The sequence below is a fragment of the Oncorhynchus tshawytscha genome, linkage group LG10, assembly GCF_018296145.1.
Source record: "Oncorhynchus tshawytscha isolate Ot180627B linkage group LG10, Otsh_v2.0, whole genome shotgun sequence".
In the NCBI taxonomy this organism is placed as follows: Eukaryota; Metazoa; Chordata; class Actinopteri; order Salmoniformes; family Salmonidae; genus Oncorhynchus; species Oncorhynchus tshawytscha.
The window spans coordinates 55,513,588-55,536,744 of NC_056438.1; the positions used below are offsets into that span (position 1 = coordinate 55,513,588).

The 23,157-nt window shown below is 41.2% G+C and overlaps 1 protein-coding gene across 2 annotated transcripts in view; it reads left to right on the forward strand.

Annotated features, from left to right (window-relative positions):
• Window positions 1–23,157, forward strand: part of LOC112260458 (tenascin-R) — a 126,737-nt gene that overhangs the window by 68,821 nt on the left and 34,759 nt on the right. Inside the window, exons 3-10 of one of the 2 annotated variants that reach the window (XM_024435592.2) lie at window positions 4,593–5,069; window positions 12,263–12,526; window positions 13,734–13,849; window positions 16,152–16,302; window positions 19,759–20,028; window positions 20,474–20,677; window positions 21,847–21,936; window positions 22,258–22,521. In XM_024435592.2, the coding sequence (XP_024291360.1) occupies window positions 4,593–5,069; window positions 12,263–12,526; window positions 13,734–13,849; window positions 16,152–16,302; window positions 19,759–20,028; window positions 20,474–20,677; window positions 21,847–21,936; window positions 22,258–22,521 (1,836 nt within the window). The remainder of the gene's footprint in view (window positions 1–4,592; window positions 5,070–12,262; window positions 12,527–13,733; window positions 13,850–16,151; window positions 16,303–19,758; window positions 20,029–20,473; window positions 20,678–21,846; window positions 21,937–22,257; window positions 22,522–23,157) is intronic. The other variant, XM_024435593.2, reaches the window with a different exon arrangement.

The following is a 23,157-nucleotide window of genomic DNA, read 5'->3' on the forward strand; positions in this document are numbered from 1 at the left end:
GTTACTGTACCCTGGTCATAGGCTACTTTGAGGCCAATGTGGAATGTTAGGTTTTTATTTATTCAGTTACTGAGCATCTTGGTTCAAGTAGCACGAGGATATAAAGCCTGGGGGTTTGCGATTTGTTATTTTATTTGGATCCTCATTAGCTGTTCTAAAAGCAGCGGATACTTTTCCTGGGGTCCACACAACACATAAAACATGACACAATAGACAACATCAATAGACAAGAGCTCAAGGACAGAGCTACATTAATCTAAAAGAAGAATATAGAAATGATAAAGGTCCTGTAATCACAAAATACTAAGACAGAGAGACCTATAATATATGCCTACATTGTCATATACAGTATATCAATTTCATTCTTGCATAAAGTACCAGTCAAAAGTTTAGACACCTACTCATTTCAGGGTTTTTCTTTATTTTTAAAAATATTTTCTACATTGTAGAATAACAGTGAAGACATCAACATTATGAAATAACACATACAGTATGGAATCATGTACTAACCAAAAAAGTCTAAATATATTTTATATTTGAGATTCTTCAAAGTAGCCACCCTTCGCCTTGATGACAGCTTTGCACACTCTTAGCATTCTCTCAACCAGGTGTGCTGTCGTGGTGATTTCCTGTATTACTAAACATTGAGATGGCAAACCACACACAAGTCAGAGTTATATTATAGTCCATCTTTAATTATATGAGCTTCACCATAGCCCTTTTTGACTCTCAGATCAATTCAGTGTCTATAAAATAATTCTCTGAGAGTGCTTACAAAACAGTTCTTAGTGTCATTTATAGCCAAGACACACCCATCTCAACTCACACGACGAAACCCAGATCTCAGGAACAGTTCACAAAGAACCTTTTACTTGAAAGAGGAGTATCCAATAGCTAGATAGCATTAGCTATAAATTATCGTTCATTTTGGTCTCCTAAACGAAGTTCTCATCTCGTTCTTGGTACAACATAGCACCAAACCATTACCTCATCCAATGGCATATATCAATTGTCAATTGTAGAAACTCCCATCTCAAATACACCCCCTCCTGGACAAGATCAGAAAAGACAGTGAGCCTCTTAGGTCATGTACTAGATCAAGATAAGGGCAACCTCAGAGGGGACATACAATAGTTCCAGACACTGCCATACTCCTCCCCCCAATGGGAAAAGTAGGGAGTGACTGGTGTACAGACATTGTGGAGCCCTTCACATGGTTTAACAGATACATTGACATATGAAGACAAGCCTGACCTCTCCCCTCTCTGGGCCCCAAGTGACTAAGCCCTAGCAGAGAAGGGATAACTGCAAACTGCCAACAGTATTATCCAAAAGAAGACATCCCAATGACAAATATCTCACATAAGCATTATTATGTAAATTAAACATCCTATTTATCAATGTTACCTAACTAATTCTGATTCAGCCACGACAGTGCCTTGTTAAAAGTTAATTTGGGGAATTTCTTTCCTTCTTAATGCATTTGAGCCTGCCAGTTGTGTTGTGACAAGGTAGGGGAGGTATACAGAAGATAGTCCTATTTGGAAAAAGACCAAGTCCATATTATGGCAAGAATAGCTCAAATATGCAAAGAGAAACGACAGTCCATCATTACATTAAGACATGAAGGTCAGGCAATTCGTAAAATGTCAAGAGCTTTTTAAGTTTCTTCAAGTGCAGTCGCAAGTGCTATGATGAAACTGTCTCTCATGAGGACCGCCACAGGAAAGGAAGACTCAGTGTTACCTCTGCTGCAGAGGATAAGTTCATTAGAGTTAACTGCACCTCAGATTGCAGCCCAAATAAATGCTTCACAGAGTTCAAGTAACAGACACATCAAGTAACAGAATAGTCAACTCTTCAGAGGAGACTGTGTGAATCAGGCCTTCATGGTCGAATTACTGCAAATAAATCACTACCAAAGGACACCAATAATAAGAAGAGAATTGCTTGGGCCAAGAAACACGATCAATGGACATTAGACCGGTTGAAATCTGCCCTTGGTCTGACGAGTCCAAATGTGAGATTTTTGGTTCTAACCGCTGTGTCTTTGTGAGACGCAGAGTAGATTAACGGATGATCTCCACATGTGTGATTCCCACCTTGAAAGATGGAGGAGGACGTGTGATGGTGTGGGGGTGCTTTGCTTCTGACACTGTCTGTGATTTATTTAGAATTCAAGGCACACTTAACCAGCATGGCAACCCCAGCAATCTGCAGAGATACACCTTCCCATCTGGTTTGCTCTTAGTGGGAATTTGATTTTCAACAGGACAACAACCCAAAATACACCTCCAGGCTGTGTAAGGGCTATTTTAGCTAGGAGAGTGATGGAGTGCTGCATCAGATGACCTGGCCTCCACAATCACCCAACCTCAACCCAATTGACATGGTTTGAGATGAGTTGGACAGTAGAGTGAAGGAAAAGCAGCCAACAAGTACTCAGCATATGTGGGAACTCCTTCAAGACTGTTGGAAAAGCATTCCAGGTGAAGCTGTTTGAGGGAATTCCAAGAGTGTGCAAAGCTGTCATGAAGGCAAATGGTGGCTACTTTAAGAATATCACATATAACATTGTTTAACACTTTTTTGGTTACTATATGATTCCATATATGTTATTTCATAGTTATAATGTCATCACAATTATTATACAATGTAGAAAATAGCTAAAATAAATAAAAACCCTTGAATGAGTAGGTGTGTCCAAATTTTTAACGGGTACTTTACATACATATCAATTGACATAGGCTATACATACAAGTTATTTAGGTCAGATAGCGGAGGGGCGTCCTGCCGTGAAGTGTTGTTTAAAAAGAAAAGTTTGCAAATTTGGCTGTTTGCTTGTGTAATTTGAAATGGGAGTTCCATGTAACCACGACTCTATAAAATTCTGTGTGTTGCCTTAAATTTGTTTTGGACTTGATGACTGTGAAAACACCCCTGGTGGTATGTCAGTTCAGTCACATCATTTCTACATGTACAATATGTCTGCTAATCAGATGTGCAGCCTGGCGTATTTTCCACTCCCTTTGCCTCATTTCTCTCAACAAAACAGTTTTTGAATTCCTTATCTATCCAGGGGTCTTAACAGTTAACAGTCACCCTGCAAACAGTAATGAGTCATTAGCACGTTCCTGGGACGTCACAAAATGGTCACCTAAAGTCGTCAGAACGTTGCCATGGTCCCCTGAAGTTTTTGTCTCGTTCCTTATTGGCCCGGGGATTTTCATAGGATGCTGTGTCGTGGTCCCCTGAACATTCTTAGGACATTGTGTCATATTTTCCGGTTTGTCCCAGGGACGTCACCTGATGGTCTTAAAGAAACTTTCTCCAGTTGGTCATGGGGACGTTTTTAGAATGTTGTGCCATGGTTCTTTGGAGGTTTTGTCTAGTCCCCGGTTGTGCCCTGAGGACATTTTTAGGACTTTCTTGGGATGTTGTGTCATGGTCCATGGGATGTTGTGTCATGGTCCCCTTGATGTTTTTGTCTAGTTCCCAGTTTATCCCAGGGACATCACCTGGTGGTTAGAAAGATATTTTATGGGTCCCAGGTTGGGGCATATTGAAAAGGCAGTATCAAGTGATTATGTCAAATGTTGTTATTGATAAAAGAGTGTACCACTTACCTTAAAACCCACATACCATTACTTTACTTATAATGGTTTGGGACACCTGGGAACATCAGGTGACAAAAACCTCCAGGGGACCATGACACAATGTGCCAAGAATGCTCAGGAGACCTTCGGGGGACCATGACACAAAGTACAAAGAACATCGTAAAAACATCTTGGGGGATGTCCCCGGGACAACCGGGAATTGACAAAACAGCAAGAATGTTCAGGGGACCATCACACATCGTCCAAATAAATGTCTTAAAAAGGTCCCCGGGACAAATAGGAAACTATAAAAAGGTCCCCCAGAGAATGTTCCCTTCGCACCATCACGTGGGACCATCACGTGACATCTGAAAGACTAGTAAAATTAAAGTCTTGAGAACGTCCTAATAAGGTCCTGACAGGGACCTAGACAAAGGTCCCCAAGGGAACGTTCCCTTGGGACCATCAAGCAAAGTTCTTAGAATGTTTAAGAACGTCAGTGGGATGACGTCACACCAAAACCATTAAGGGACCTTATAGGAACATCACCGAAAGTCCTCAGGACGTCTCCTGTTTGCTGGGCAGTTTTTTAATAGATGCATGCTTATTGATAACTGGAAGAAACAATGTCATAAATGCATCAAGTGCACATCAACAACAAAACAAATCAGACCAAAAAGCCTTTTTTGCATCTTCAACATAGGAATCACTACAAAACCCTTTGTCTGAAAATCTTATACACTATTTTAGGCACAGCCTTTGAAACATTGGCTTTTCTAGATATAGCCACTATATTATGATCACTACATACAATGGGTGTGAACACAGCTTGAGAACAAAGTTATACAGCATTTTTTAAGGTTCATAGGTTTATTTTACACTGTTACACTGTTACATTTTTTCAAAATGTACACTGTTACAACAGACGATGTTAGCATTAGTAAACCATACGGTATATTTAGTGATGTGATTTTGAGTCTTTCTTTCTTCCTCTAGGTCGCCTGGACTTCATCCCCCAGTGCAGTGGCCACGGCAGCTTCAACATGGACCTGTGTGGCTGTGTGTGTGAGTACGGCTGGACGGGCAAGAACTGCTCTGAGCCACGCTGCCCAGACGACTGCTCCGGACAGGGAGAGTGTATGGAGGGCGAGTGTGTCTGTGACCGCGACTTCGGAGGGGACAACTGCTCGGAGCCCCGCTGCCCTGCGGACTGCTCCGGTCGAGGGCTGTGCATGGACGGGGAGTGTATATGTGAGGAGAATTTCACTGGAGAGGACTGTACGCTTGGTCGCTGCCTCAATGACTGCTCTGACCAGGGCCTGTGCACCAATGGGACCTGCCAGTGTCGCCCGGGATATGTGGGAGAAGACTGCTCTCTGGCCTACTGCGCCAACAACTGTAGTCAGAAGGGCATCTGTAAGGAGGGCTTCTGTGCCTGCCAAGAGGGCTTCGCTGGAGACGACTGCTCTTTAGGTGAGAGAAAGGGAACAACAGGAAAACACAGTAGCTCCTCTGAGAGGATTATTTACCTTTATACTTTTTGCCATTGTCGTTTCGTAGGTTGAATATATGGGTGGATATTTGGTTATATGAGACAAGCATTAGCCTAATTTGCTGACTAGAACGGGCACACGCGTGAGTCCGCTTGCATGTTGATTTTGTCTATCCACACCAGACACGATCAGGACACGCAGGTTGAAATATCAAAACGAACTCTGAATCATCTTTATTAATTTGGTGACAGGTCGAATATTCACTGAGGTTTATGGTAAGAAGTAGTCTCAGTCTGCATTTGGTTCTTTGGGGATATCTAAGCCTGCGTGTCTGCCAAATATTTCCAATAATTATGTTTTTACAGATAATAGCAATATTCTCCATGCAATAGCAGCTGAATCCACAGATCTTGCCCTACAAAACAGTAGTCAAACACCTCTTGCAGCCCCTTTGTGTTTCAAAAAGTAGCTATAAAATTGGTGATGGCTTGCTGTGTAACAGCATTCATTTGTCAAAAGACACATTAACTGAAGCTGAGGCAATATCTGAATCACACTAGCCTGGATTCACAGCTAATTCTCAGAAAAAGGCTGCTGTTTCACACTGGCGTAACGCAGTTTCTCCCCCTCCCACCCCTCACCATATCCCGGTGTGCCAGTACTGATTCCTCCTTTTGCTATAGACATCTGTCATCTCACAAGTGAAATGAAAAAGAGCCTATACTACCTATACTCTACCTCATTTTCAGCAGAACCTGCTGGAGCTAAAATTGCTTATTTCTTTGCAATTAGAGATAAAATAGCAGAGGCGCGTGTGGGAGAGGTTGCGGAATGCAAAAAGAGGCCATTCAATTACCAGCGCTTATTCAGGACTCATAGGTTGGCCTGCATTGTAAGTGTTTCATATTATCAAAGTAGAAAAATCCGGATATGCTTTTGTAGCCCCATTTTCTCCTACTATGAAAATAATGAGACTATGGAGTTTAAATGAGGCATTTGGCGATGTGAAAATGTAAAAACAAAGCAGCTGCATCCACATGATGAGTTTACCTATCATAGAATGCTAATTGCCTTAACATCACTATCATTCAAAATTCTAGTCATTATGACTCCACCACTTTGCTAAAATGTCTCATATTGGAAAATGATTATGCATGACTAAAAGGTTTTCACAGTTGTTTTTAACCCCCCAAAACAAATGTACTGTTGAAGTCGGAAGTTTACATAAACAAGGTTTAATGACTCCAACCTAAGTGGTTCAGCCACTACACACATTTCTTGTTAACAAACTATAGTTTTGGCAAGTCAGTCAGGACATCTACTTTGTGCGTGAAAAGTAATTTTTCAAACAATTGTTTACAGACAGATTATTTAACTAATAATTCACTGTATCACAAATCCAGTGGGTCAGAAGTTTACATACACTAAGTTGACTGTGCCTTCAAACAGCTTGGAAAATTCCAGAAAATGATGTCATGGCATTAGAAGCTTCTGGCTAATTTACATAATTTGAGTCAATTGGATGTGTACCTGTGGATGTATTTCAAGGCTTACCTTCAAACTAGTGCCTCTTTGCTTGACATCATAGGAAAATCAAGAGAAATCAGCCAAGACCTCAGAACAAAAATTATAGACCTCCACAAGTCTGGTTTATTCTTGGGAGCCATTTCCAAACACCTGAAGGTACCACGTTCATCTGTACAAACAATAGTACGCAAGTACAAACACCATGGGACCACGCAGCCGTCATACCGCTCAGGAAGGAGACGCGTTCTGTCTCCTAGAGATGAACATACTTTGGTGCAAAAAGTGGAAATCAATCCAAAAACAACAGCAAAGGACCTTGTGAAGATGCTGGAGGAAACAGGTACAAAGTATATCCACAGTAAAACGAGTCCTATATCGACATAACCTGAAAGGCCGCTCAGCAAGGAAGAAGCCATTGCTCCAAAAAAGCCAGACTATGGTTTGCAACTGCACATGGGGACAAAGATCCAACTTTTTGTAGAAATTTCCTCTGGTCTAATGAAACAAAAATAGAACTGTTTGGCCATAATGACCATTGTTATTTTTGTAGGAAAAAGGGGGAGGCTTGCAAGCCGAAGAACATCATCCCAACCGTGAAGCACGGGGGTGTCAGCATCATGATATGAGGGTGCTTTGCTGCTGGAGGGACTGGTGCACTTCACAAAATAGATGGTATCATTAGGTAGGAAAATGATGGGGATATATTGAAGCTACATCTCAAGACATCAGTCAGGAAGTTAAAGATTGGTCACAAATGGGTCTTTCAAATGGACAATGACCCTAAGCATACTTCCAAAGTTGTGGCAAAATGGCTTAAGGACAACAAAGTCAAGGTATTGGAGTGGCCATCACAAGCCCTGACCTCAATCCTATAGAAAATGTGTGCGATGAAAAAGCATGTGCGAACAAGGAGGCCTACAAACCTGACTCAGTTATACCAGCTCTGTCAGGAGGAATGGGCCAAAATTCACCCAACTTATTGTGGGAAGCTTGTGGAAGGGTACCTGAAACGTTTGACCCAAGTTAAACAATTTAAAGGCAATGCTACCAAATACTGATTGAGTGTATGTAAACTTCTGACCCACTGGGAATGTGATGAAAGAAATAAAAGCTGAAATAAATCATTCTCTCTACTATTATTCTGAAATTTCTCATTCTTAAAATAAAGTGGTGATCCTAACTGACCTAAGACATGGCATTTTTACTCAGATTAAATGTCAGGAATTGTTAAGAACTGAGTTTAAATGTATTTGGCTAAGGTGTATGTAAACTTCCGACTTCAACTGTTCCTAATGCAAATGGTTTTGAAGTTTGTGCCAGAGAGATACTGTACAGGAGCTCTCACTAGTAGTCAGATGGTTGCATGTGAGCCTGTCAATCCTGTCACCTCCTCTTGTTAACAGAGTTGTTCACTGACTGACAGACATTTTCAGCCAGAGAGAACACATCAATGACCTTGCCTTTCCAGAATGCCTCACAGAAATAGAACCAACAATTTTGACTTCAAACATTCTTTGACAAAACCTACACTTTCAACTTTCATACAGTAGCTCAGCTGCATTAAATAGACAATTGATTTTTCTACTCGGTCTTCATGACACCTGCATTTTGTATCACCCTTTATCCATTATTGCTCAACTGAACTGAGTGATGGAAGAGAATATGAATTTGGAATCGATAGCTCAATCCACCAGAGGTAGAAGTAGCTTTGCTTACCCTCCTCGGGAGTCACACGTCTTCACTGTGTCCTCATTAATGTATTCACTCCAAAAAGCATAGCTAACTTCAATGTTGTGTGTCATTTTTAGGATAACCTCATTACAGCAGTTTAAACAATGTAACAATCTTCCATAATGTTGTGTAATTCAATGACCTTTGGCCTATTTAGAATTTCTGATAAAACAGTCCCAAAACACTAAACTCTAATTACGCTTTCATAAGTCATTCGCTGCCCTGTAAAAAGAAGATCAGTCAAGCAGCAAGTCTGTTTGCTGTGAGCAATAATAAGTGAAATGGATGGAAACGGAAAACAGTGGTGTGATGTGGTACTCAGCTGTGCTGTGGGGCATAGGCCTCATCATGCCAGAGTCCTGACCCTCCTGACCCTCAGTGTAGCGCAGTGCAGCGGTACAATGGTTCACTCCCCTCCTCCCTCTGCTGACCCATCCAAATCAAATCAAATTGTATTTGTCACATGCAGTGAATACAACAGGTGTAGTTTTTACTGTGAAATGCTTACTTGCGAGCCCTTTCCCAACAATGTAGATTTAAAAAGTTAGAACATTTTGCTAAATAAAAAAAGGAAATAGTAACACAATAAAATAACAATAACGAGGCTTTATACAAGGAGTTCTAATACCTCGTCAATATGCAGGGGTACGAGGTAGTTAAGGTAATTGAGGTCATATATCCATGTAGGTAGGGGTAAAAGTGACTAGGCAATCAGGATAGATAAAAAAACAGAGTAGCAGCAGCGTAGGTGAAGAGTGTGAAAGAGTGTGAAACTGTGTGTGTGTGCGCCTGCGTGTGTATGTGGGGTGTTAATATATATGTGTGTGTGTGTATGTGTTTGGTGTGTGTGAGTATATGTAGTGTTTGTATGTGTGTATTGGAGTATCAGTGTAGTATGTGTAAGTGGGTGGGTAGAGTCCAGTGAATGTGTATAGAGCCAGTGCATGGGGGTCAATTCAAATTGTCCTGATGGCCATTTGTTTAACTGTTTAGCAGTCTTGTGGCTTGGGGGGTAGAAGCTGTTCTCTGTGATTAATGAGAGGCAGCTATACTGTAGGCTTAGTACTGGAGGGAGGGTCTGGTCATAGTATTCATAGCTGATTTTGAAAAGGCCTTTGAGAAAGTATGACTAGAATTTATATAAAAATGCCTAATTTTGGAGAATAGTAACCCCAGTTGTAAAATAGTAAATAATGACTACTTCTCAGACAGTCCTCTCAAGGGGAGTGATACAATGTTGTCCACTGTCAGCATATCTATTTATTATGGCCATCAAGGTGTTATCTATTCAAATTTTATCCAACAATAATATCAAGAGGTTAGAAATACGGGGCTTAAAAACAAAGGTTGTCATTGTACACTGACTACATGTTTTGTTTTTCATTCGCAATTTGGGTCCCTGCACAGCCTCATAGAGGGTCTAGATAATTGATCTAACCTCTCTGGATAACAACCTAACTATGATAAGTGTGCCATATTACGTATTGGATCGATACTGTGTAGTTTACCAATAAAATGGTCTGATGGTGAAGTGGACATACTCAGTATTAATTTCCAGAAAGAAAGAAACAATCTCACTACTATACATTTCAATAGAAAGTTAGAACTTGTTGCCATGGAAAAGTAAAAACCTGTCTATTTGTGGAAAAATCACCCTTATTAATTTAGTCATATCCCATTTTACCTATTTACTTATGGCTCTGCCTTAAATTATATGAGCAAAAAATATGAAATACTCTCCAGAATATACAGTGCATTCAGAAAGTTTTCAGACCCCTTGACTTTTTTCACATTTTGTTATCTTACAGCCTTATTATGAAATGTATTAAATCTACAAACAATACCTCGTAATTACAAAGCAAAAAGAGGTATTTAGAATTCTTTGCATATGTAGAAACGGAAATATCACATTTACAGAAGTATTCAGACCCTTTACTCAGTATTTTGTTGAAGCACCTTTGGCAGCACTGGGAGAGCATCCTGACCAGTTGCATCACCACCTGGTATGGCAACTGCTCGGCATCCGACCATAAGGCACTACAGGCGGTAGTGAGTACGGCCCAATACGTCACTGGGGCCAAGCTTCCTGCCATCCAGGACCTATATACCAGGCGGTGTCAAAGGAAGGACCAAATAAATGTCAAAGACTCCAGTCACCCAAGTCATAGATTATTTTCTCTGCTACCGCATGGCAAGCAGTGCCAAAGTCCAAAAGGCTTCTTAACAGCTTCTACACCCAAGCCATAAGACTTCTGAACTATTAATCAAATGGCCACCCAGACTATTTACATTGACACTGTGTTTTTACACTGCTGCTACTCGCTGTTTATTATCTATGCATAGTCACTTTACCCATACCTACATGTACAAATTACATGTACAAATTACAAGGTACAGCTACCCCCTGTATATAGCCTTGTTATTGTTATTTTATTGTGTTACTTTTAAAAAAAACTGTATTTATATATACATATATATTTTCTTAACTCTATTTCTTGAACTGCATTGTTGGTTAAGGGCTTGTAAAGTAAGCATTTTCCGAAGCATTTCGGTAAGGTCTACCTTCACCTGTTGTATTCGGTGTGACAAATACAATTTGATATGATTTAAATCTGTAGAAACAATGAGAATGAAAAGGTTCAGAACTTTTGTGAAACATTACAGCACAGTTGAAAAATATATGGCATTTAGTAATCACTGGATGGTTTTCAGAACTAGATGGAAGGGGCTGAGTGTAGCTGAAGGGTGGGACTAAAAAGAAGGGAAAAAATAAGTATATATGTATAGTATGTATACGCTGGAAGTAGAAGCCTTGTCCATTAGTTTACTCCAATTAATCGAGGGGTAGTAGGGTACAGATATATATGTATATGGGCGAATGGAAATTACATTTATAGAACCCACAATCTGTCGGCAAAATTAAAGCTGATCTACCCCCTAATAAAATGTCAAATACAATAGTAAGACTGCATCTCAAATGGCATCCGATTCCCTTTATAGTGCACTACTTTTAACCAGAGCTCTATGGGACTTGGTCAAAAAGAAGTGCATTACAATTGACAATAAGGTGCCATTTGGGATGTACCCAAAGCTCTTCAGAAGAAACGTTGCTCTAAGCATCTAAGCATTGGCTTCACATGGAGACTCTCTTCATTCTGTTAGAAGGCTTAGTTAAAGTGCTCACTCCCTATACCCCATATCAATCACCTTACTACTGGTTCACTTTTTTGTGTCTTACTTAAGACTGAATCTGGTCCATGCGATAAATCTTCCTAAGTGATGCCGCAGGACTTCTCCTCCTCACTCCAGGGTCAGTCTCGACGAGGAGGCAGGCTCGGCTCCATCTGTCGTGTGCGTGTGGAAGTAACTCAAACTCTTCCTCGTGTCCCTCAACGGCTCCCCTAGGAGGGTTTAATGCTCCACCACCACTGAGCCCAATCTACAGAGGAAAGTCCCACACCAATAGCTGCCTTCAGGACAAGATCTGTTACTCACTCTCTCTGATTGAGCTGTAAACTTATACACTCCTGTTTATGCAGGGCTTCATTTGCATTCTACACTCAAACCCTCTCAGGCTTATGGCATGGCTCTGTCCCAGTTGCCCCCAAGAATATCAATCCCTTCCACGAATCCACTCTCATATACAAGCTTAGTTGTGGTAGTGGCACCACTGGGCTATTGTAAGTTAAAATGTTTCCTCTGCATTTTGGGTCACTTTGGGTGATTTCAACACACATTTGGAAGTCAAGTGCACATCAGAATGTGTTGTTTATACAGTACATGTGGGTCAAGTGGGACCTAAGCGAAAATAAGTAAGTCAGTCTTCACCTGCTACAGTAGGTGCAATATAATGCATGGCAGTTCAGGTTTGCAAGGTTTTGATTTCATACTATGCACACAACATTTCATCTATAGTGGCTCCGGATCTGAATCTGCGTGTGCGGGGAGTGACAGAGCGTACCATTGACCTGGAGTGGGAGGGGTCGGTGTTGATGACAGACTACCTAGTCACCTACGTGGCCACCAGCCCAGGTGGGGTCCAGCTGGAGATCAGGGTCCCTGGGAACACCACCACCTGCAGTATTCCAGACCTGGAGCCTGGCATCGAGTACAACATCAACGTCTATGCTGTGCTCAACAACATCATCAGTGTTCCTGCCAATGCTCAGGTGTCAACCTGTGAGTACAACAGGCAGCCATTTTCTATTTCTATTTTATTTGGGACCTCTGCTTAAGTCCTCCACAAAGTCCAATTTTTTCTGCTTAGGTTTCCTTTCAGGTGTCAACCTGAGTACTACAACATACAGACATCCACTTTCAACTTATCACACTTCTTATTTTACAGGAAAGTGGTCTTAGAAGGTTTATTGTACCATCACAGACCGGGGATGGATTTTTGATTTGAGTTGATTTATTAGGATCCCCATTAGCCAACGCCAAGGTCAGAACACTTGAAACTTTTCACACGCAAAAGTGATTGTACTATGGACGCTATGGAAAAAAAATGCTACTTGCCAGAATTGAAACATGTCACGTAAATTTGACCTACAAACAAAACAACCATTGTTATACTGTATACACTAGGCACCTTGTCCTCACCATTGAAATCTGGGCACTTAGGTTTTCCACAACAACAACGCAAAAACTCACACATACTTTCACAGACAAGTTTTGAGAAAAGTCCTGTAAGGAGGAGGCCCATCTTTGCCAACAGGATGTGATTAGACTCTTGCCACCTGCTGGGTACAAATGCCAGATTGGCAAATTGCTGCAGGCTCTCAGTTTCCAGTCAATATTTCTCAGACATATGCAGAACTCTCACTCAGGCCCAGAATAGAACATGTTTATACAGTAAACATTCAATTATCTGTCACGGACTGATTGGGCCTTTGCTAAAAAATTACAACTCTCATCAGCAGGCAACACTCCTGGTTCTGATATTATCACAAATTTTGAAATGATCAAGTAAATAGAGACAGGAGTATGTTCATGCAATTATGCTCAAGTTTTTTTCTCTCTCTCCCTATAATTTAATTATTAATCTTTGAATCGTTCATTTTTTGCAAAGTTATTTTATGTTTCATATGACTGATCTGGACATGTTGTGTTTTCATTATGTGTTTATACCTCAAAGATGACCTAATGAAGAAACATTTTATATAGGGACCATGTAAACAATTACTGTATTAATTAAACAGTTTGTTCAAAAGTAATGGATGTGCACCTGCTGCCTGACCTGTTGTAGTCCACCAAGAAAGAAACTTTAGCCACAGAGTGAGGTCCTCTTCCCCCTGCCCCTACGCATGGAAAGCTCTGTAGTAAAAAGGGAGATTTATTGAGCATACAGAAGATGGAGGCCTATAATACAGCTCTCCTTGCCTCAAAGATCTCTCAAATCCAGACGGTTTAGTCTTCAAATCCATCACAGAGACGGCCGTGGAGGTGCAGTGGCAACCGTTCTACTACTCGTTTGATGGCTGGGAAATAAGCTTCATTCCAAAGGTAAGGTTTCACCAACAGAGAGGAGAGATGTTTATTCAATACTGGCCACATCGCTAAACATTTGAATGAATGAATGTTGTTACAGGGTAGACATATTGTTACATACATTTGTTACATTTAACAGATGCCCTTATCCAGAGTGACTTACAGGAACAATTGGCTACCCGCCACCCTATCTCTAGGATCCCCGACCATGCAGATAATCTTTCTGCCTAGGGATTGGTTGGAAAACTGGTTTGAATTTGAACAAAACAGAAGTTTGTATAAAACATTTATCAAAACCATAGAAATGTTGACATCAACCTTACCTACGGTATTTCTGAAAGAAAAATGTATTCAAGAACAGCTTCCCCATAGAGATGAAAGAATTCAGGTTTGGCGATGTTCTGGGAAGAGCAGTGTGGCACTGTACACAGTAGTATGCTGAACAACAACAACAACAAACACACAATAAAACCTGTCATTTTCAACTCAGTCTGCTTACATCTCAGGAAAGTTCCTTTTGAAATAGCAACATTATATTACTATATTTATTACTACAACATTATATTGCAACATTATATTATATTTTTGATATGATCCATGGTTAGATTTTTACTCTTGGATGGTAGAAATAGTGGAACATTTGGGGAGGGGATTGATTTTTTACCCTTCAACTTAAAGTACCAAATTAGATGATGGATTGCCCAAGGCTTATTGACGATTAGGTGGATCAGCAAGCAGGAGACATTTTCAAACCCATAGCCATATTAGCCACAGGTTCAAAGTTAGGAGAGCTTTCCCTTTAATTCCCTCTATAAACACCAGGTACTCTTATCCTCAGTCCCTCTCTCTATAATTGACTTTCTCCTTTAGGTGTTCCTAGCTAGGAGGATAGAAGTTTGGCTGGGCTCAAGGACTTAAAGCTGGGGCTTTTAGATGAAAAGCATAAATGCCATGGAAACAAACTCGGGAAAGCTCTTTTGGAGGTGACAGACTATGAATACAAAGCGACATGGGAGTATTTGGGTCACAGTGCACTTTAATCTACATCATTGGGTGTGAGGCTGCCTACTACAGGAGACTCTGCTAGCTAGCTCCTTCTCCATAAGGGGTCTGAGTTCAAACTCAACGTCGTCACTTAGAAATCACATTAGAAAGCAGAGTCTCAACCCCTCTGGATTTAATACAAAAGAAAAGATTAACAATAACGTAATGGATGTGAGCATAAAAGTGGCGGCTGGGGACAAACAAGAGTTCACAGTGCCAAAAGCACAAAGAGATGAGAGCTCGCCCACTGAGTCACCCCACACCAACAGCCGTTATCTGAGACAAAGTGACCCTGGAATTAATATATTCACTGTTTTTTTACCCAATATTATCATACCAATGCTTTATTTTTTATTTAACTAGGCAAGTCAGTTAAGAACAAATTCTTATTTTCAATGACGGCCTAGGAACAGTGGGTTAACTTCCTGTTCAGGGGCAGAACAACAGATTTGTACCTTGTCAGCTCGGGGATTTGAACTTGCAACCTTCCGGTTACCAGTCCAATGCTCTAACCAGCAGATAGCCTAGCTGTTCAACCGTTGGGCCAGTACCTGAAAAATCACACATTACACTGCACCTATCAATCATCATCCTGTCAATCAAACATTGTGCACATCACCCTTTTTACTAAGTCATTTAGCACAGAACTCTTAACAAGACCTGGAGATTAACCACCAAAAGAACAACCAATGCAAGCAGAATTTATCATAAAGCCAATCACAATATCATGTTTATAGATGCCATAACTTGGTGCCCGTCACAGCAGTAAGGGTTGAGTTTTATTCAGAACCTTCCTCTGCATAAATATCTGTCTGGGGGAGTAGCTCACATGGAACCATGCATCACTCCTCCATCAACAGCAGGTGGGATTGTTAACCTGTGTATGTATGAGAGGACCAGGGCCAGATTACCGAACAGGCACGCAGGGCACCTTTTCGGGGGGAGGTTGGGGGTCCCCCTGGAGAATGGGGGCTCTCAGATAGCATATGATAGAAAAATGTGTAGAACTGCCGTAAATTGTATTTAAAACTGTCAGTGCCCCAAATGCAGTAGTCTGTCCCAGGAGAGGAGCCCAAGTGAAGCCAGAAAGTGTGTCCCAAATTGCACCCTGTTCCCTTTATTGTGCAGACATTTTTTTACCAGAGCCTTATTGACCCTGGTCAAAAGTAGAGGGCTATATAGGGAATAGGGTTCCATTTGGAAACCATACTGTATATAACAAGAGGAGCCCAAGTGAAGCCAGAGGGTTCTGCTTGTCTGTGTTCTCTGACAGGACAATGATGGAGGGATGACAGCCCAGCTGCCCAGCACCATTACTTCATTCCACCAGACAGGACTGAGACCAGGGGAGGAGTACACCGTCAACCTGGTAGCTCTCAGGGACCAGGGCCGCAGCCAGCCCGTATCCGCCATCGTCACCACATGTATGTACGGTTTCGTCGGTGATCCCATAAACCTCACAAAGCCATCATTATCAAACTTCTATCTATCTACTATTATACATAAACATTTGGTTGTAGAAATATCCTTACTTGTGGGTGTTTGAGTGCGTAGACCTGTGGACGTCTCATTGTATGGCATCCATATTAGGAAGTCCCATAGGCTTCTGTGACACTGAAAATGAGTCTCTTTGCCTCTCATATGTTGTCTCTATATGTTCCGGTATCCCCACCATGTGACAGTCTTTAGGCTAATCCGTGTAGCTCAAAGACCACTCAAGATGGGGGAACTCACACATACAAATCTCACACACACCACATGCATCACACAGCTGAGACTAACTGAAAATGTCACCTTGACGAATGGCTTGGTCTGCCAGCAATTATGCACTTAATGTAAACTTCACCCAGGAATTCCTCAGAGTGACAGTTCCAGACAGTAGGAGTAGATTCAATTGAACGTTTCCATAACAATTCAAATTACGTGTCCGCAGTGAAAACACCATTCATTTTCCAACCCTGGCCCACTGTCAGTTGTAATTAAGTAGGCATACATAATTCATGAGCGTTCATACATTTTTCAACATATCCACCCGCAGATACCTTATTGGATAAATAAAGACACATTTGAAGTCACTCAATTATTTCTGGGTGTAAAGATTTAGCCATCCTTCTTTGAGGAAAGAAAAAAAAGAAAACAATATCAAACTTCTGGTGAGGGAATGAGGGAATTCATTCTTGGCCAAGAATCTTGAAACCCCTTGTGCAATCTTCAAGGAAACATCATACGCTCTTTTCTGTCAGGTTTGCTGCAGGAAGAGTTTCGAGGTCAGGTACAGTAGGTGTTCCAGGTGTTAATGTTTGGGTCAGAAGCATGGGAGAGGTTTAGCTTCGTTACAAGGTCTGTTGAAGCAGCAGATGTTCCCTGCTGCAGCCTCAGTGAAAAACAAGTTAATTATATGGAAAGCCAATTAGCACACTCTGAGAGACATGTGACTAATCAGACATGTGACTAATCATCACTCTGACATTGTTCCCTCCCAGAATGACAATGCTATGAAATAAGTGTTCTGTTCAGTAGATCTACACTGCAGCAAATGTTCCTCCACCTTCAATAATGTTTTTTTTTTAATGCTCATATAGCCAACAGCATAATGTGTTTTTCCCCCCAGACGTAATCTAATTATTGTTGGATCCACACAATTGACATGGGGACAATTTGATTATTGGGTGTATTTTCAGTACCTATTTCTATAACGCCCCAAGTCTCTTGTGTTGTTTTACATGGTCAGCAATTAATTAACTGCATTCACTGCCAACAGCTTCATTTTACCTTTCTAAATGTGATTCAAATTTCAGAAAGGAACTCACATGGTATATCTGGTATATCTTCTTGCAGGTGCATAGGAACAAAGCGATAATTTCAAAGAAAAGTGAAACCTGCACACTGCTCTTCCTAGTATCACTTTCTTTTAAGCTTACGTTTCTAAATGTGCAAATCTGTGTTTTTGTATCAATTCTGGTGCTGTTTGGTACACAACTAGACATGACTACCTCATGTCGTGTTAGTGTGAATTGTACATACAGTACCAATCAAAAGTTTGGACACACCTACTCATTCAAGGGTTTTTCTTTATTTTAACTATTTTCTACCTTGTAGAAAAATAGTGAAAACATCAAAACTATGAAGTAACACATATGGAATTATGTAGTAAACCAAAAAGTGTTTTCAAATCAAAATATATTTAATATTTGACATTCTTCAAAGTAGCCACCCTTTGCCTTGATGACAGCTTTGCACACTCTTGGCATTCTCTCAACCAGCTTCACCTGGAATGCTTTTCCAACAGTCTTGAATTAATTCCCACATATGCTGAGCATTTCTGGCTGCTTTTCCTTCACTCTGCAGTCCAACTCATCCCAAACCATCTCAATTGAGTTGAGGTCAGGTGATTGTGGAGGCCAGGTCATCTGATGGAGACCTTCATCACTCTCCGTCCTGGTCAAATAGCCTTTACACAGCCTGGAGGTGTGTTGGGTTATTGTCATGTTGAAAAACAAATGATAGTCCCACTAAGTGCAAACCAGATGGGATGGTGTATCGCTGCAGAATGTGGCGGCAGGGTACCCTAGTGGTTAGAGCATTGGACTAGTAACCGAAAGGTTGCAAGTTCAAATCCCTGAGCTGACAAGCTACAAAAGCTGTCATTCTGCCCCTGAACAGGCAGTTAACCCACTGTTACTAGGCCGTCATTGAAAATAAGAATTTGTTTTTAACTGACTTGCCTAGTAAAATAAAGGTTAAAAAAAATGCTGTGGTAGACACGCTGGTTAAGTGTGCCTTGAATTCTAAATAAATCACAGACAGTACCACCAGCAAGCACCCCCATACCATCACACCTCCTCCTCCATGCTTCACGGTGGGAACCACACATGCAGAAATCCTCCGTTCACCTACTCTGCATCTCACAAAGACACAGCGGTTGGAACCAAAAATCTCAATTTTGGACTCATCAGACCAAGGACAGATTTCCACCGGTCTAATGTCCATTGATTGTGTTTCTTGGCCCAAGCAATTCTCTTATTCTTATTGGTGTCCTTTAGTAGTGATTTCTTTGCAGCAATTCGACCATGAAGGCCTGATTCACTTAGTCTCCTTTGAACAGTTGATGTTGAGATGTGTCTGTTACTTGAACTCTGTGAAGCATTTATTTGGGCTTCAATTTCTGAGACTGGTAACTCTAATGAACTTATCCTCTGCAGCAGAGGTAACTCTGGGTCTTCCTTTCCTGTGATGGTCCTCATGAGAGACAGTTTCATCATAGCACTTGATGGTTTTTGCGACTGCACTTGAAGAAACTTTAAAAGTTCTTGCCATTTTCCGGATTGACTGATCTTCATGTCTTAATGTAATGATGGACTGTCGTTTCTCTTTGCTTATTTGAGCTGTTGTTGCCGTAATATGGACCTGGTCTTTTACCAAATAGTGCTATCTTCTGTATACCACCCCTACCTTGTCATGACACAACTGATTGGCTCAAATGCATTAAGAAGGAAAGATAAATCACAAATGAACTTTTAACAAGGCATACCTGTTAATTGAAATGCATTCCAGGTGACTACATCATGAAGCTGGTTGAGAGAATGCCAAGAGTGTGTAATGCTGTCATCAAGGCAAATGGTGGCTACTTTGAAGAATCTCAAATATAAAATCTATTTTGATTTGTTTAATACTTTTTGGTTTTCTACATTATTCCATGTGTTAATCTGAAGTGTTCATGTCTTCACTATTATTATACAATGTAGAAAATAGTAAAAATAAAGAAAAACCCTGAAATGAATAGGTGTCCAAACTTCTGACTGGTACTGTATGCTAACTACCCATATGGATCTCTAGATCATGAACCCTGTCTCCATATTTATCTATGCTATCCCTTACAGTGATTGATGGGCCGACTCAGCTGATAGTGCGTGACGTCTCGGACACGGTGGCCTTCGTGGAGTGGACCAATCCCAAGGCTAAGATCGACCAGATAGTACTGCGTTATGGCCTGGTGGGGGGTGACGGGCCTAAGACCACCTTCCGTCTGCAGCCCACCCTCAGCCAGTACTCCCTGCAGGTGCTGAGACCAGGCTCGCGTTACGAGGTGTCCATCAGTGGTGTTCGCAAGGGCAATGAGAGTGGAACCATCTCCACAGAATTCAGTACCGGTGAGGACCGTCAAAAACAGCTGGACCATACAACAGCTGCTTCTAGATCATTGTGAATGCCATGTTTGATGGATTAAGTGTATTTCATGTGAACACAAACAACACTTTATACATAACTCTACATTCTTCAAATATACTGTACTATTTGTTAAGCTCTTTACATTTTCACAATGTCTTCCATTACAAATACATTAAAGAATGCCAAACATGTAGGCCCACTGGTATGCTTTTTACATATGTATTCAGGGCAGAAACAATACCAGTCATAGCCATATAAATAAGTGTAGCTTTGAATGTAATATTTTAAAATCTATTATTATCTATAATTATTTTCTATTTCTATGGTCATATCATCATGTTTTACTATCTGACTGACTGATGAAACTGCATGTGGAAACCATGTCCAACTTCTGATGATTGGTCTCAGTGGCCCCAACATTGTCAGTTCTGTTGTTCCTCTCAGAGATCGACGCACCCAAGAACCTGCAGGTGCTGTCCAAGGCCTCCACCACCCTGGAGCTGGAATGGGACAACAGCGAGGTGGAAGTAGAGGGGTACCAGGTGGTCTACAGCACCCTGGCAGGGGACCGGTATGATAAGGTCATCGTTCCACGCAACGATGGACCCACCAGCAGAACCACACTCACTGGTGGGGATAACTTTAGTTCATGTTACACCTCTGTTTTTAGGACAAATAATATAATGTGGGGCCTCCGAAGTTGCAGAGTGGTCTAAGGCACTGCATCACAGTGCTTAGGCACGACTACAGCCTCGGGTTCGATCCCAAGCTGTGTCACAACCGGTCATGACCGAGAGCCCCATGGGGCGGCACATAATTGGCCCAGCGTTGTCTGGGTTAGGGGAGGGTTAGTCCGTGGGCCATTTCCTTGGTTCATTGTGCTCTAGCGACTCCTTGTGGCGGGCTGGGTGCCTGCAAGCTAACCAAGCTTGGGAGTTGGATGGTGTTTCCTTTGACACATTGGTGCAGCTGGCTTCCGGATTAAACGAGCAGTGTGTTAAGAAGCAACTTGGCTTGGCCGGTCATGTTTCGGAGGATGCATGACTCTCAACCTAATATCTCCCAAGTCCTTGGGGAGTTGCAGCAATAAGACAAGATCAGAACTACCAATTGGATATTACGAAAAATGGGGTAAAAAAAAATATATATAAGATAACGTTCATGCTTTAGTGTGATATGATAAGGACGTCTGTTGAATAACTGAGCGAGATTCTAATGTCGTGGATTTTTATTTAAATTCTTATCAAAGTACTGATAGGTTTCCAGACATGAGTTTTCAGATGTCTGTCTTATGTAAAGGGAATATCAGAATAAGGGAACGCATTGTCTGTGGGATGACAGCTATCAATGTTTTCCTCTCTCCATTTCTGTAACCTTATAAGCTCACTGATGTAATAGCAATTTTTACTTTACTGTTTAATTATGCAGTTGAGAAAAGGTTAACACAAATCTTAAGAAAACGTATTGATGAACAGGGTATTTGGCAAGCCCTTCATATTTAACGCAGTTTTTAATAGGCAGGTCTGTAAGGCTCCATCTGCTTGCTAATCCTTTCTCTTTAATATCATCATACTGTATTGTCCGCCAGGGTATTGCATGGAGAGATTCATTCACATCACCAGCTAATGTTTAATCGTTTTCTATTCACATACTAATTAAAATCAATAGTTGGCTCGGTGTCTTGTGTCTCTCATCGTCCATCTGTCATACTCTCATACACACTCTCTTTCTCCCTTGGTCTCTCTCCCTCTATCTTCCTCCCTTTCTCTCCCTCTCTCTTCCTCACTCTCTACCCACAGACCTGTTGCCAGGTACAGAATATGGCATTGGTATTTCGGCCATGCTTGGCACCAACCGGAGTTCTCCCGCCACAATGAACGCCAGAACTGGTAAGTGAGTTAATCGCCTGGCTCATCTGTGCAAATCAGTGATCTGACACAGAAAATCACAACTACCAGTATCAGTAAACAGAAATTCACCACCCTGTTCTCTTTTGTACCCTACGTGTTTTGTTTGTTTGAATTTCAATGAAGCATGAAAAAACAGCGTCAAAATACCATTTACTGTACATGTGTTTATTTATAGGCTATGCAAATGAGTCTAGTTACAGAATGTGTATTTTTGTCTCTTTGTTTTATTAGCTGCACTAAATCAAATTCCTAACAACTTCGGTTGATTATACTTGAACTACTCTTTACTGTGTGTTTCAGGTCTAGATGTCCCCATGGACCTGACTGTGACAGCGTCCACAGACAACACCATCACCCTGCTGTGGGGGGTGGTCCAGGGGCCTATCGACCACTACATGGTCACCTACACCTCCTCATCTGGACTGACCATGGAGGTTACTGTCCCCAAGGACGTGACCACCACCACTCTCGATGACCTGGAGCCAGGCACAGAATACACCATCACTGTAGCTGCCCAGAGAGGCAGGCAGCAGAGCACTGCAGCCACCATCGATGCCTTCACAGGTACAGTAACTGTATTGTACAAGGGCCAAGTAAGTGACATAACTGACGTCACATTGTACTATTATTAATAGCAGAGCTAGAAGTAGTCTAACCATATAAACAGCATTTACACCATGAGTTAACAGGTCATAGGTTATATACCCCTTCTATGGATTCTTTTGGTCTCTGGTCCATTTCGCTATTCCATTTAGGACACAACCTGTACTGTATCTGCACATGTACCAGCTCCAGGAACCTGAAAATATATTGTATTATTAGATTAATAAAATATGTAGTCTATTAATAACTATTTCTTTTCAAATACACTGGTTAAAGGTCAGCTTATTCAGTGAAGCTCCCACATCACTATACCCGAACAGGCAATTATGAGCTGAAGTGTAGCAATGACTGCTGTACTAGAGAATAGGCTTGCTTTGCATGCAATGTGGAACTACTGTTGGGAAGGTGAATACAAATCAAGCTATTAGGCAGTGTCAATCTTTGATGTAACAATTAATGTAAATAATTCACAGTTAGCTAACGTGCTCATTACATGTGCTTGCTAATCGCATCACCATCCTTCATCCATTCATCTATCCAGCAGAGAAAATATATTATTTATTGCTTTTTTTCTTTACTCCATTTATCTTTCCTGTC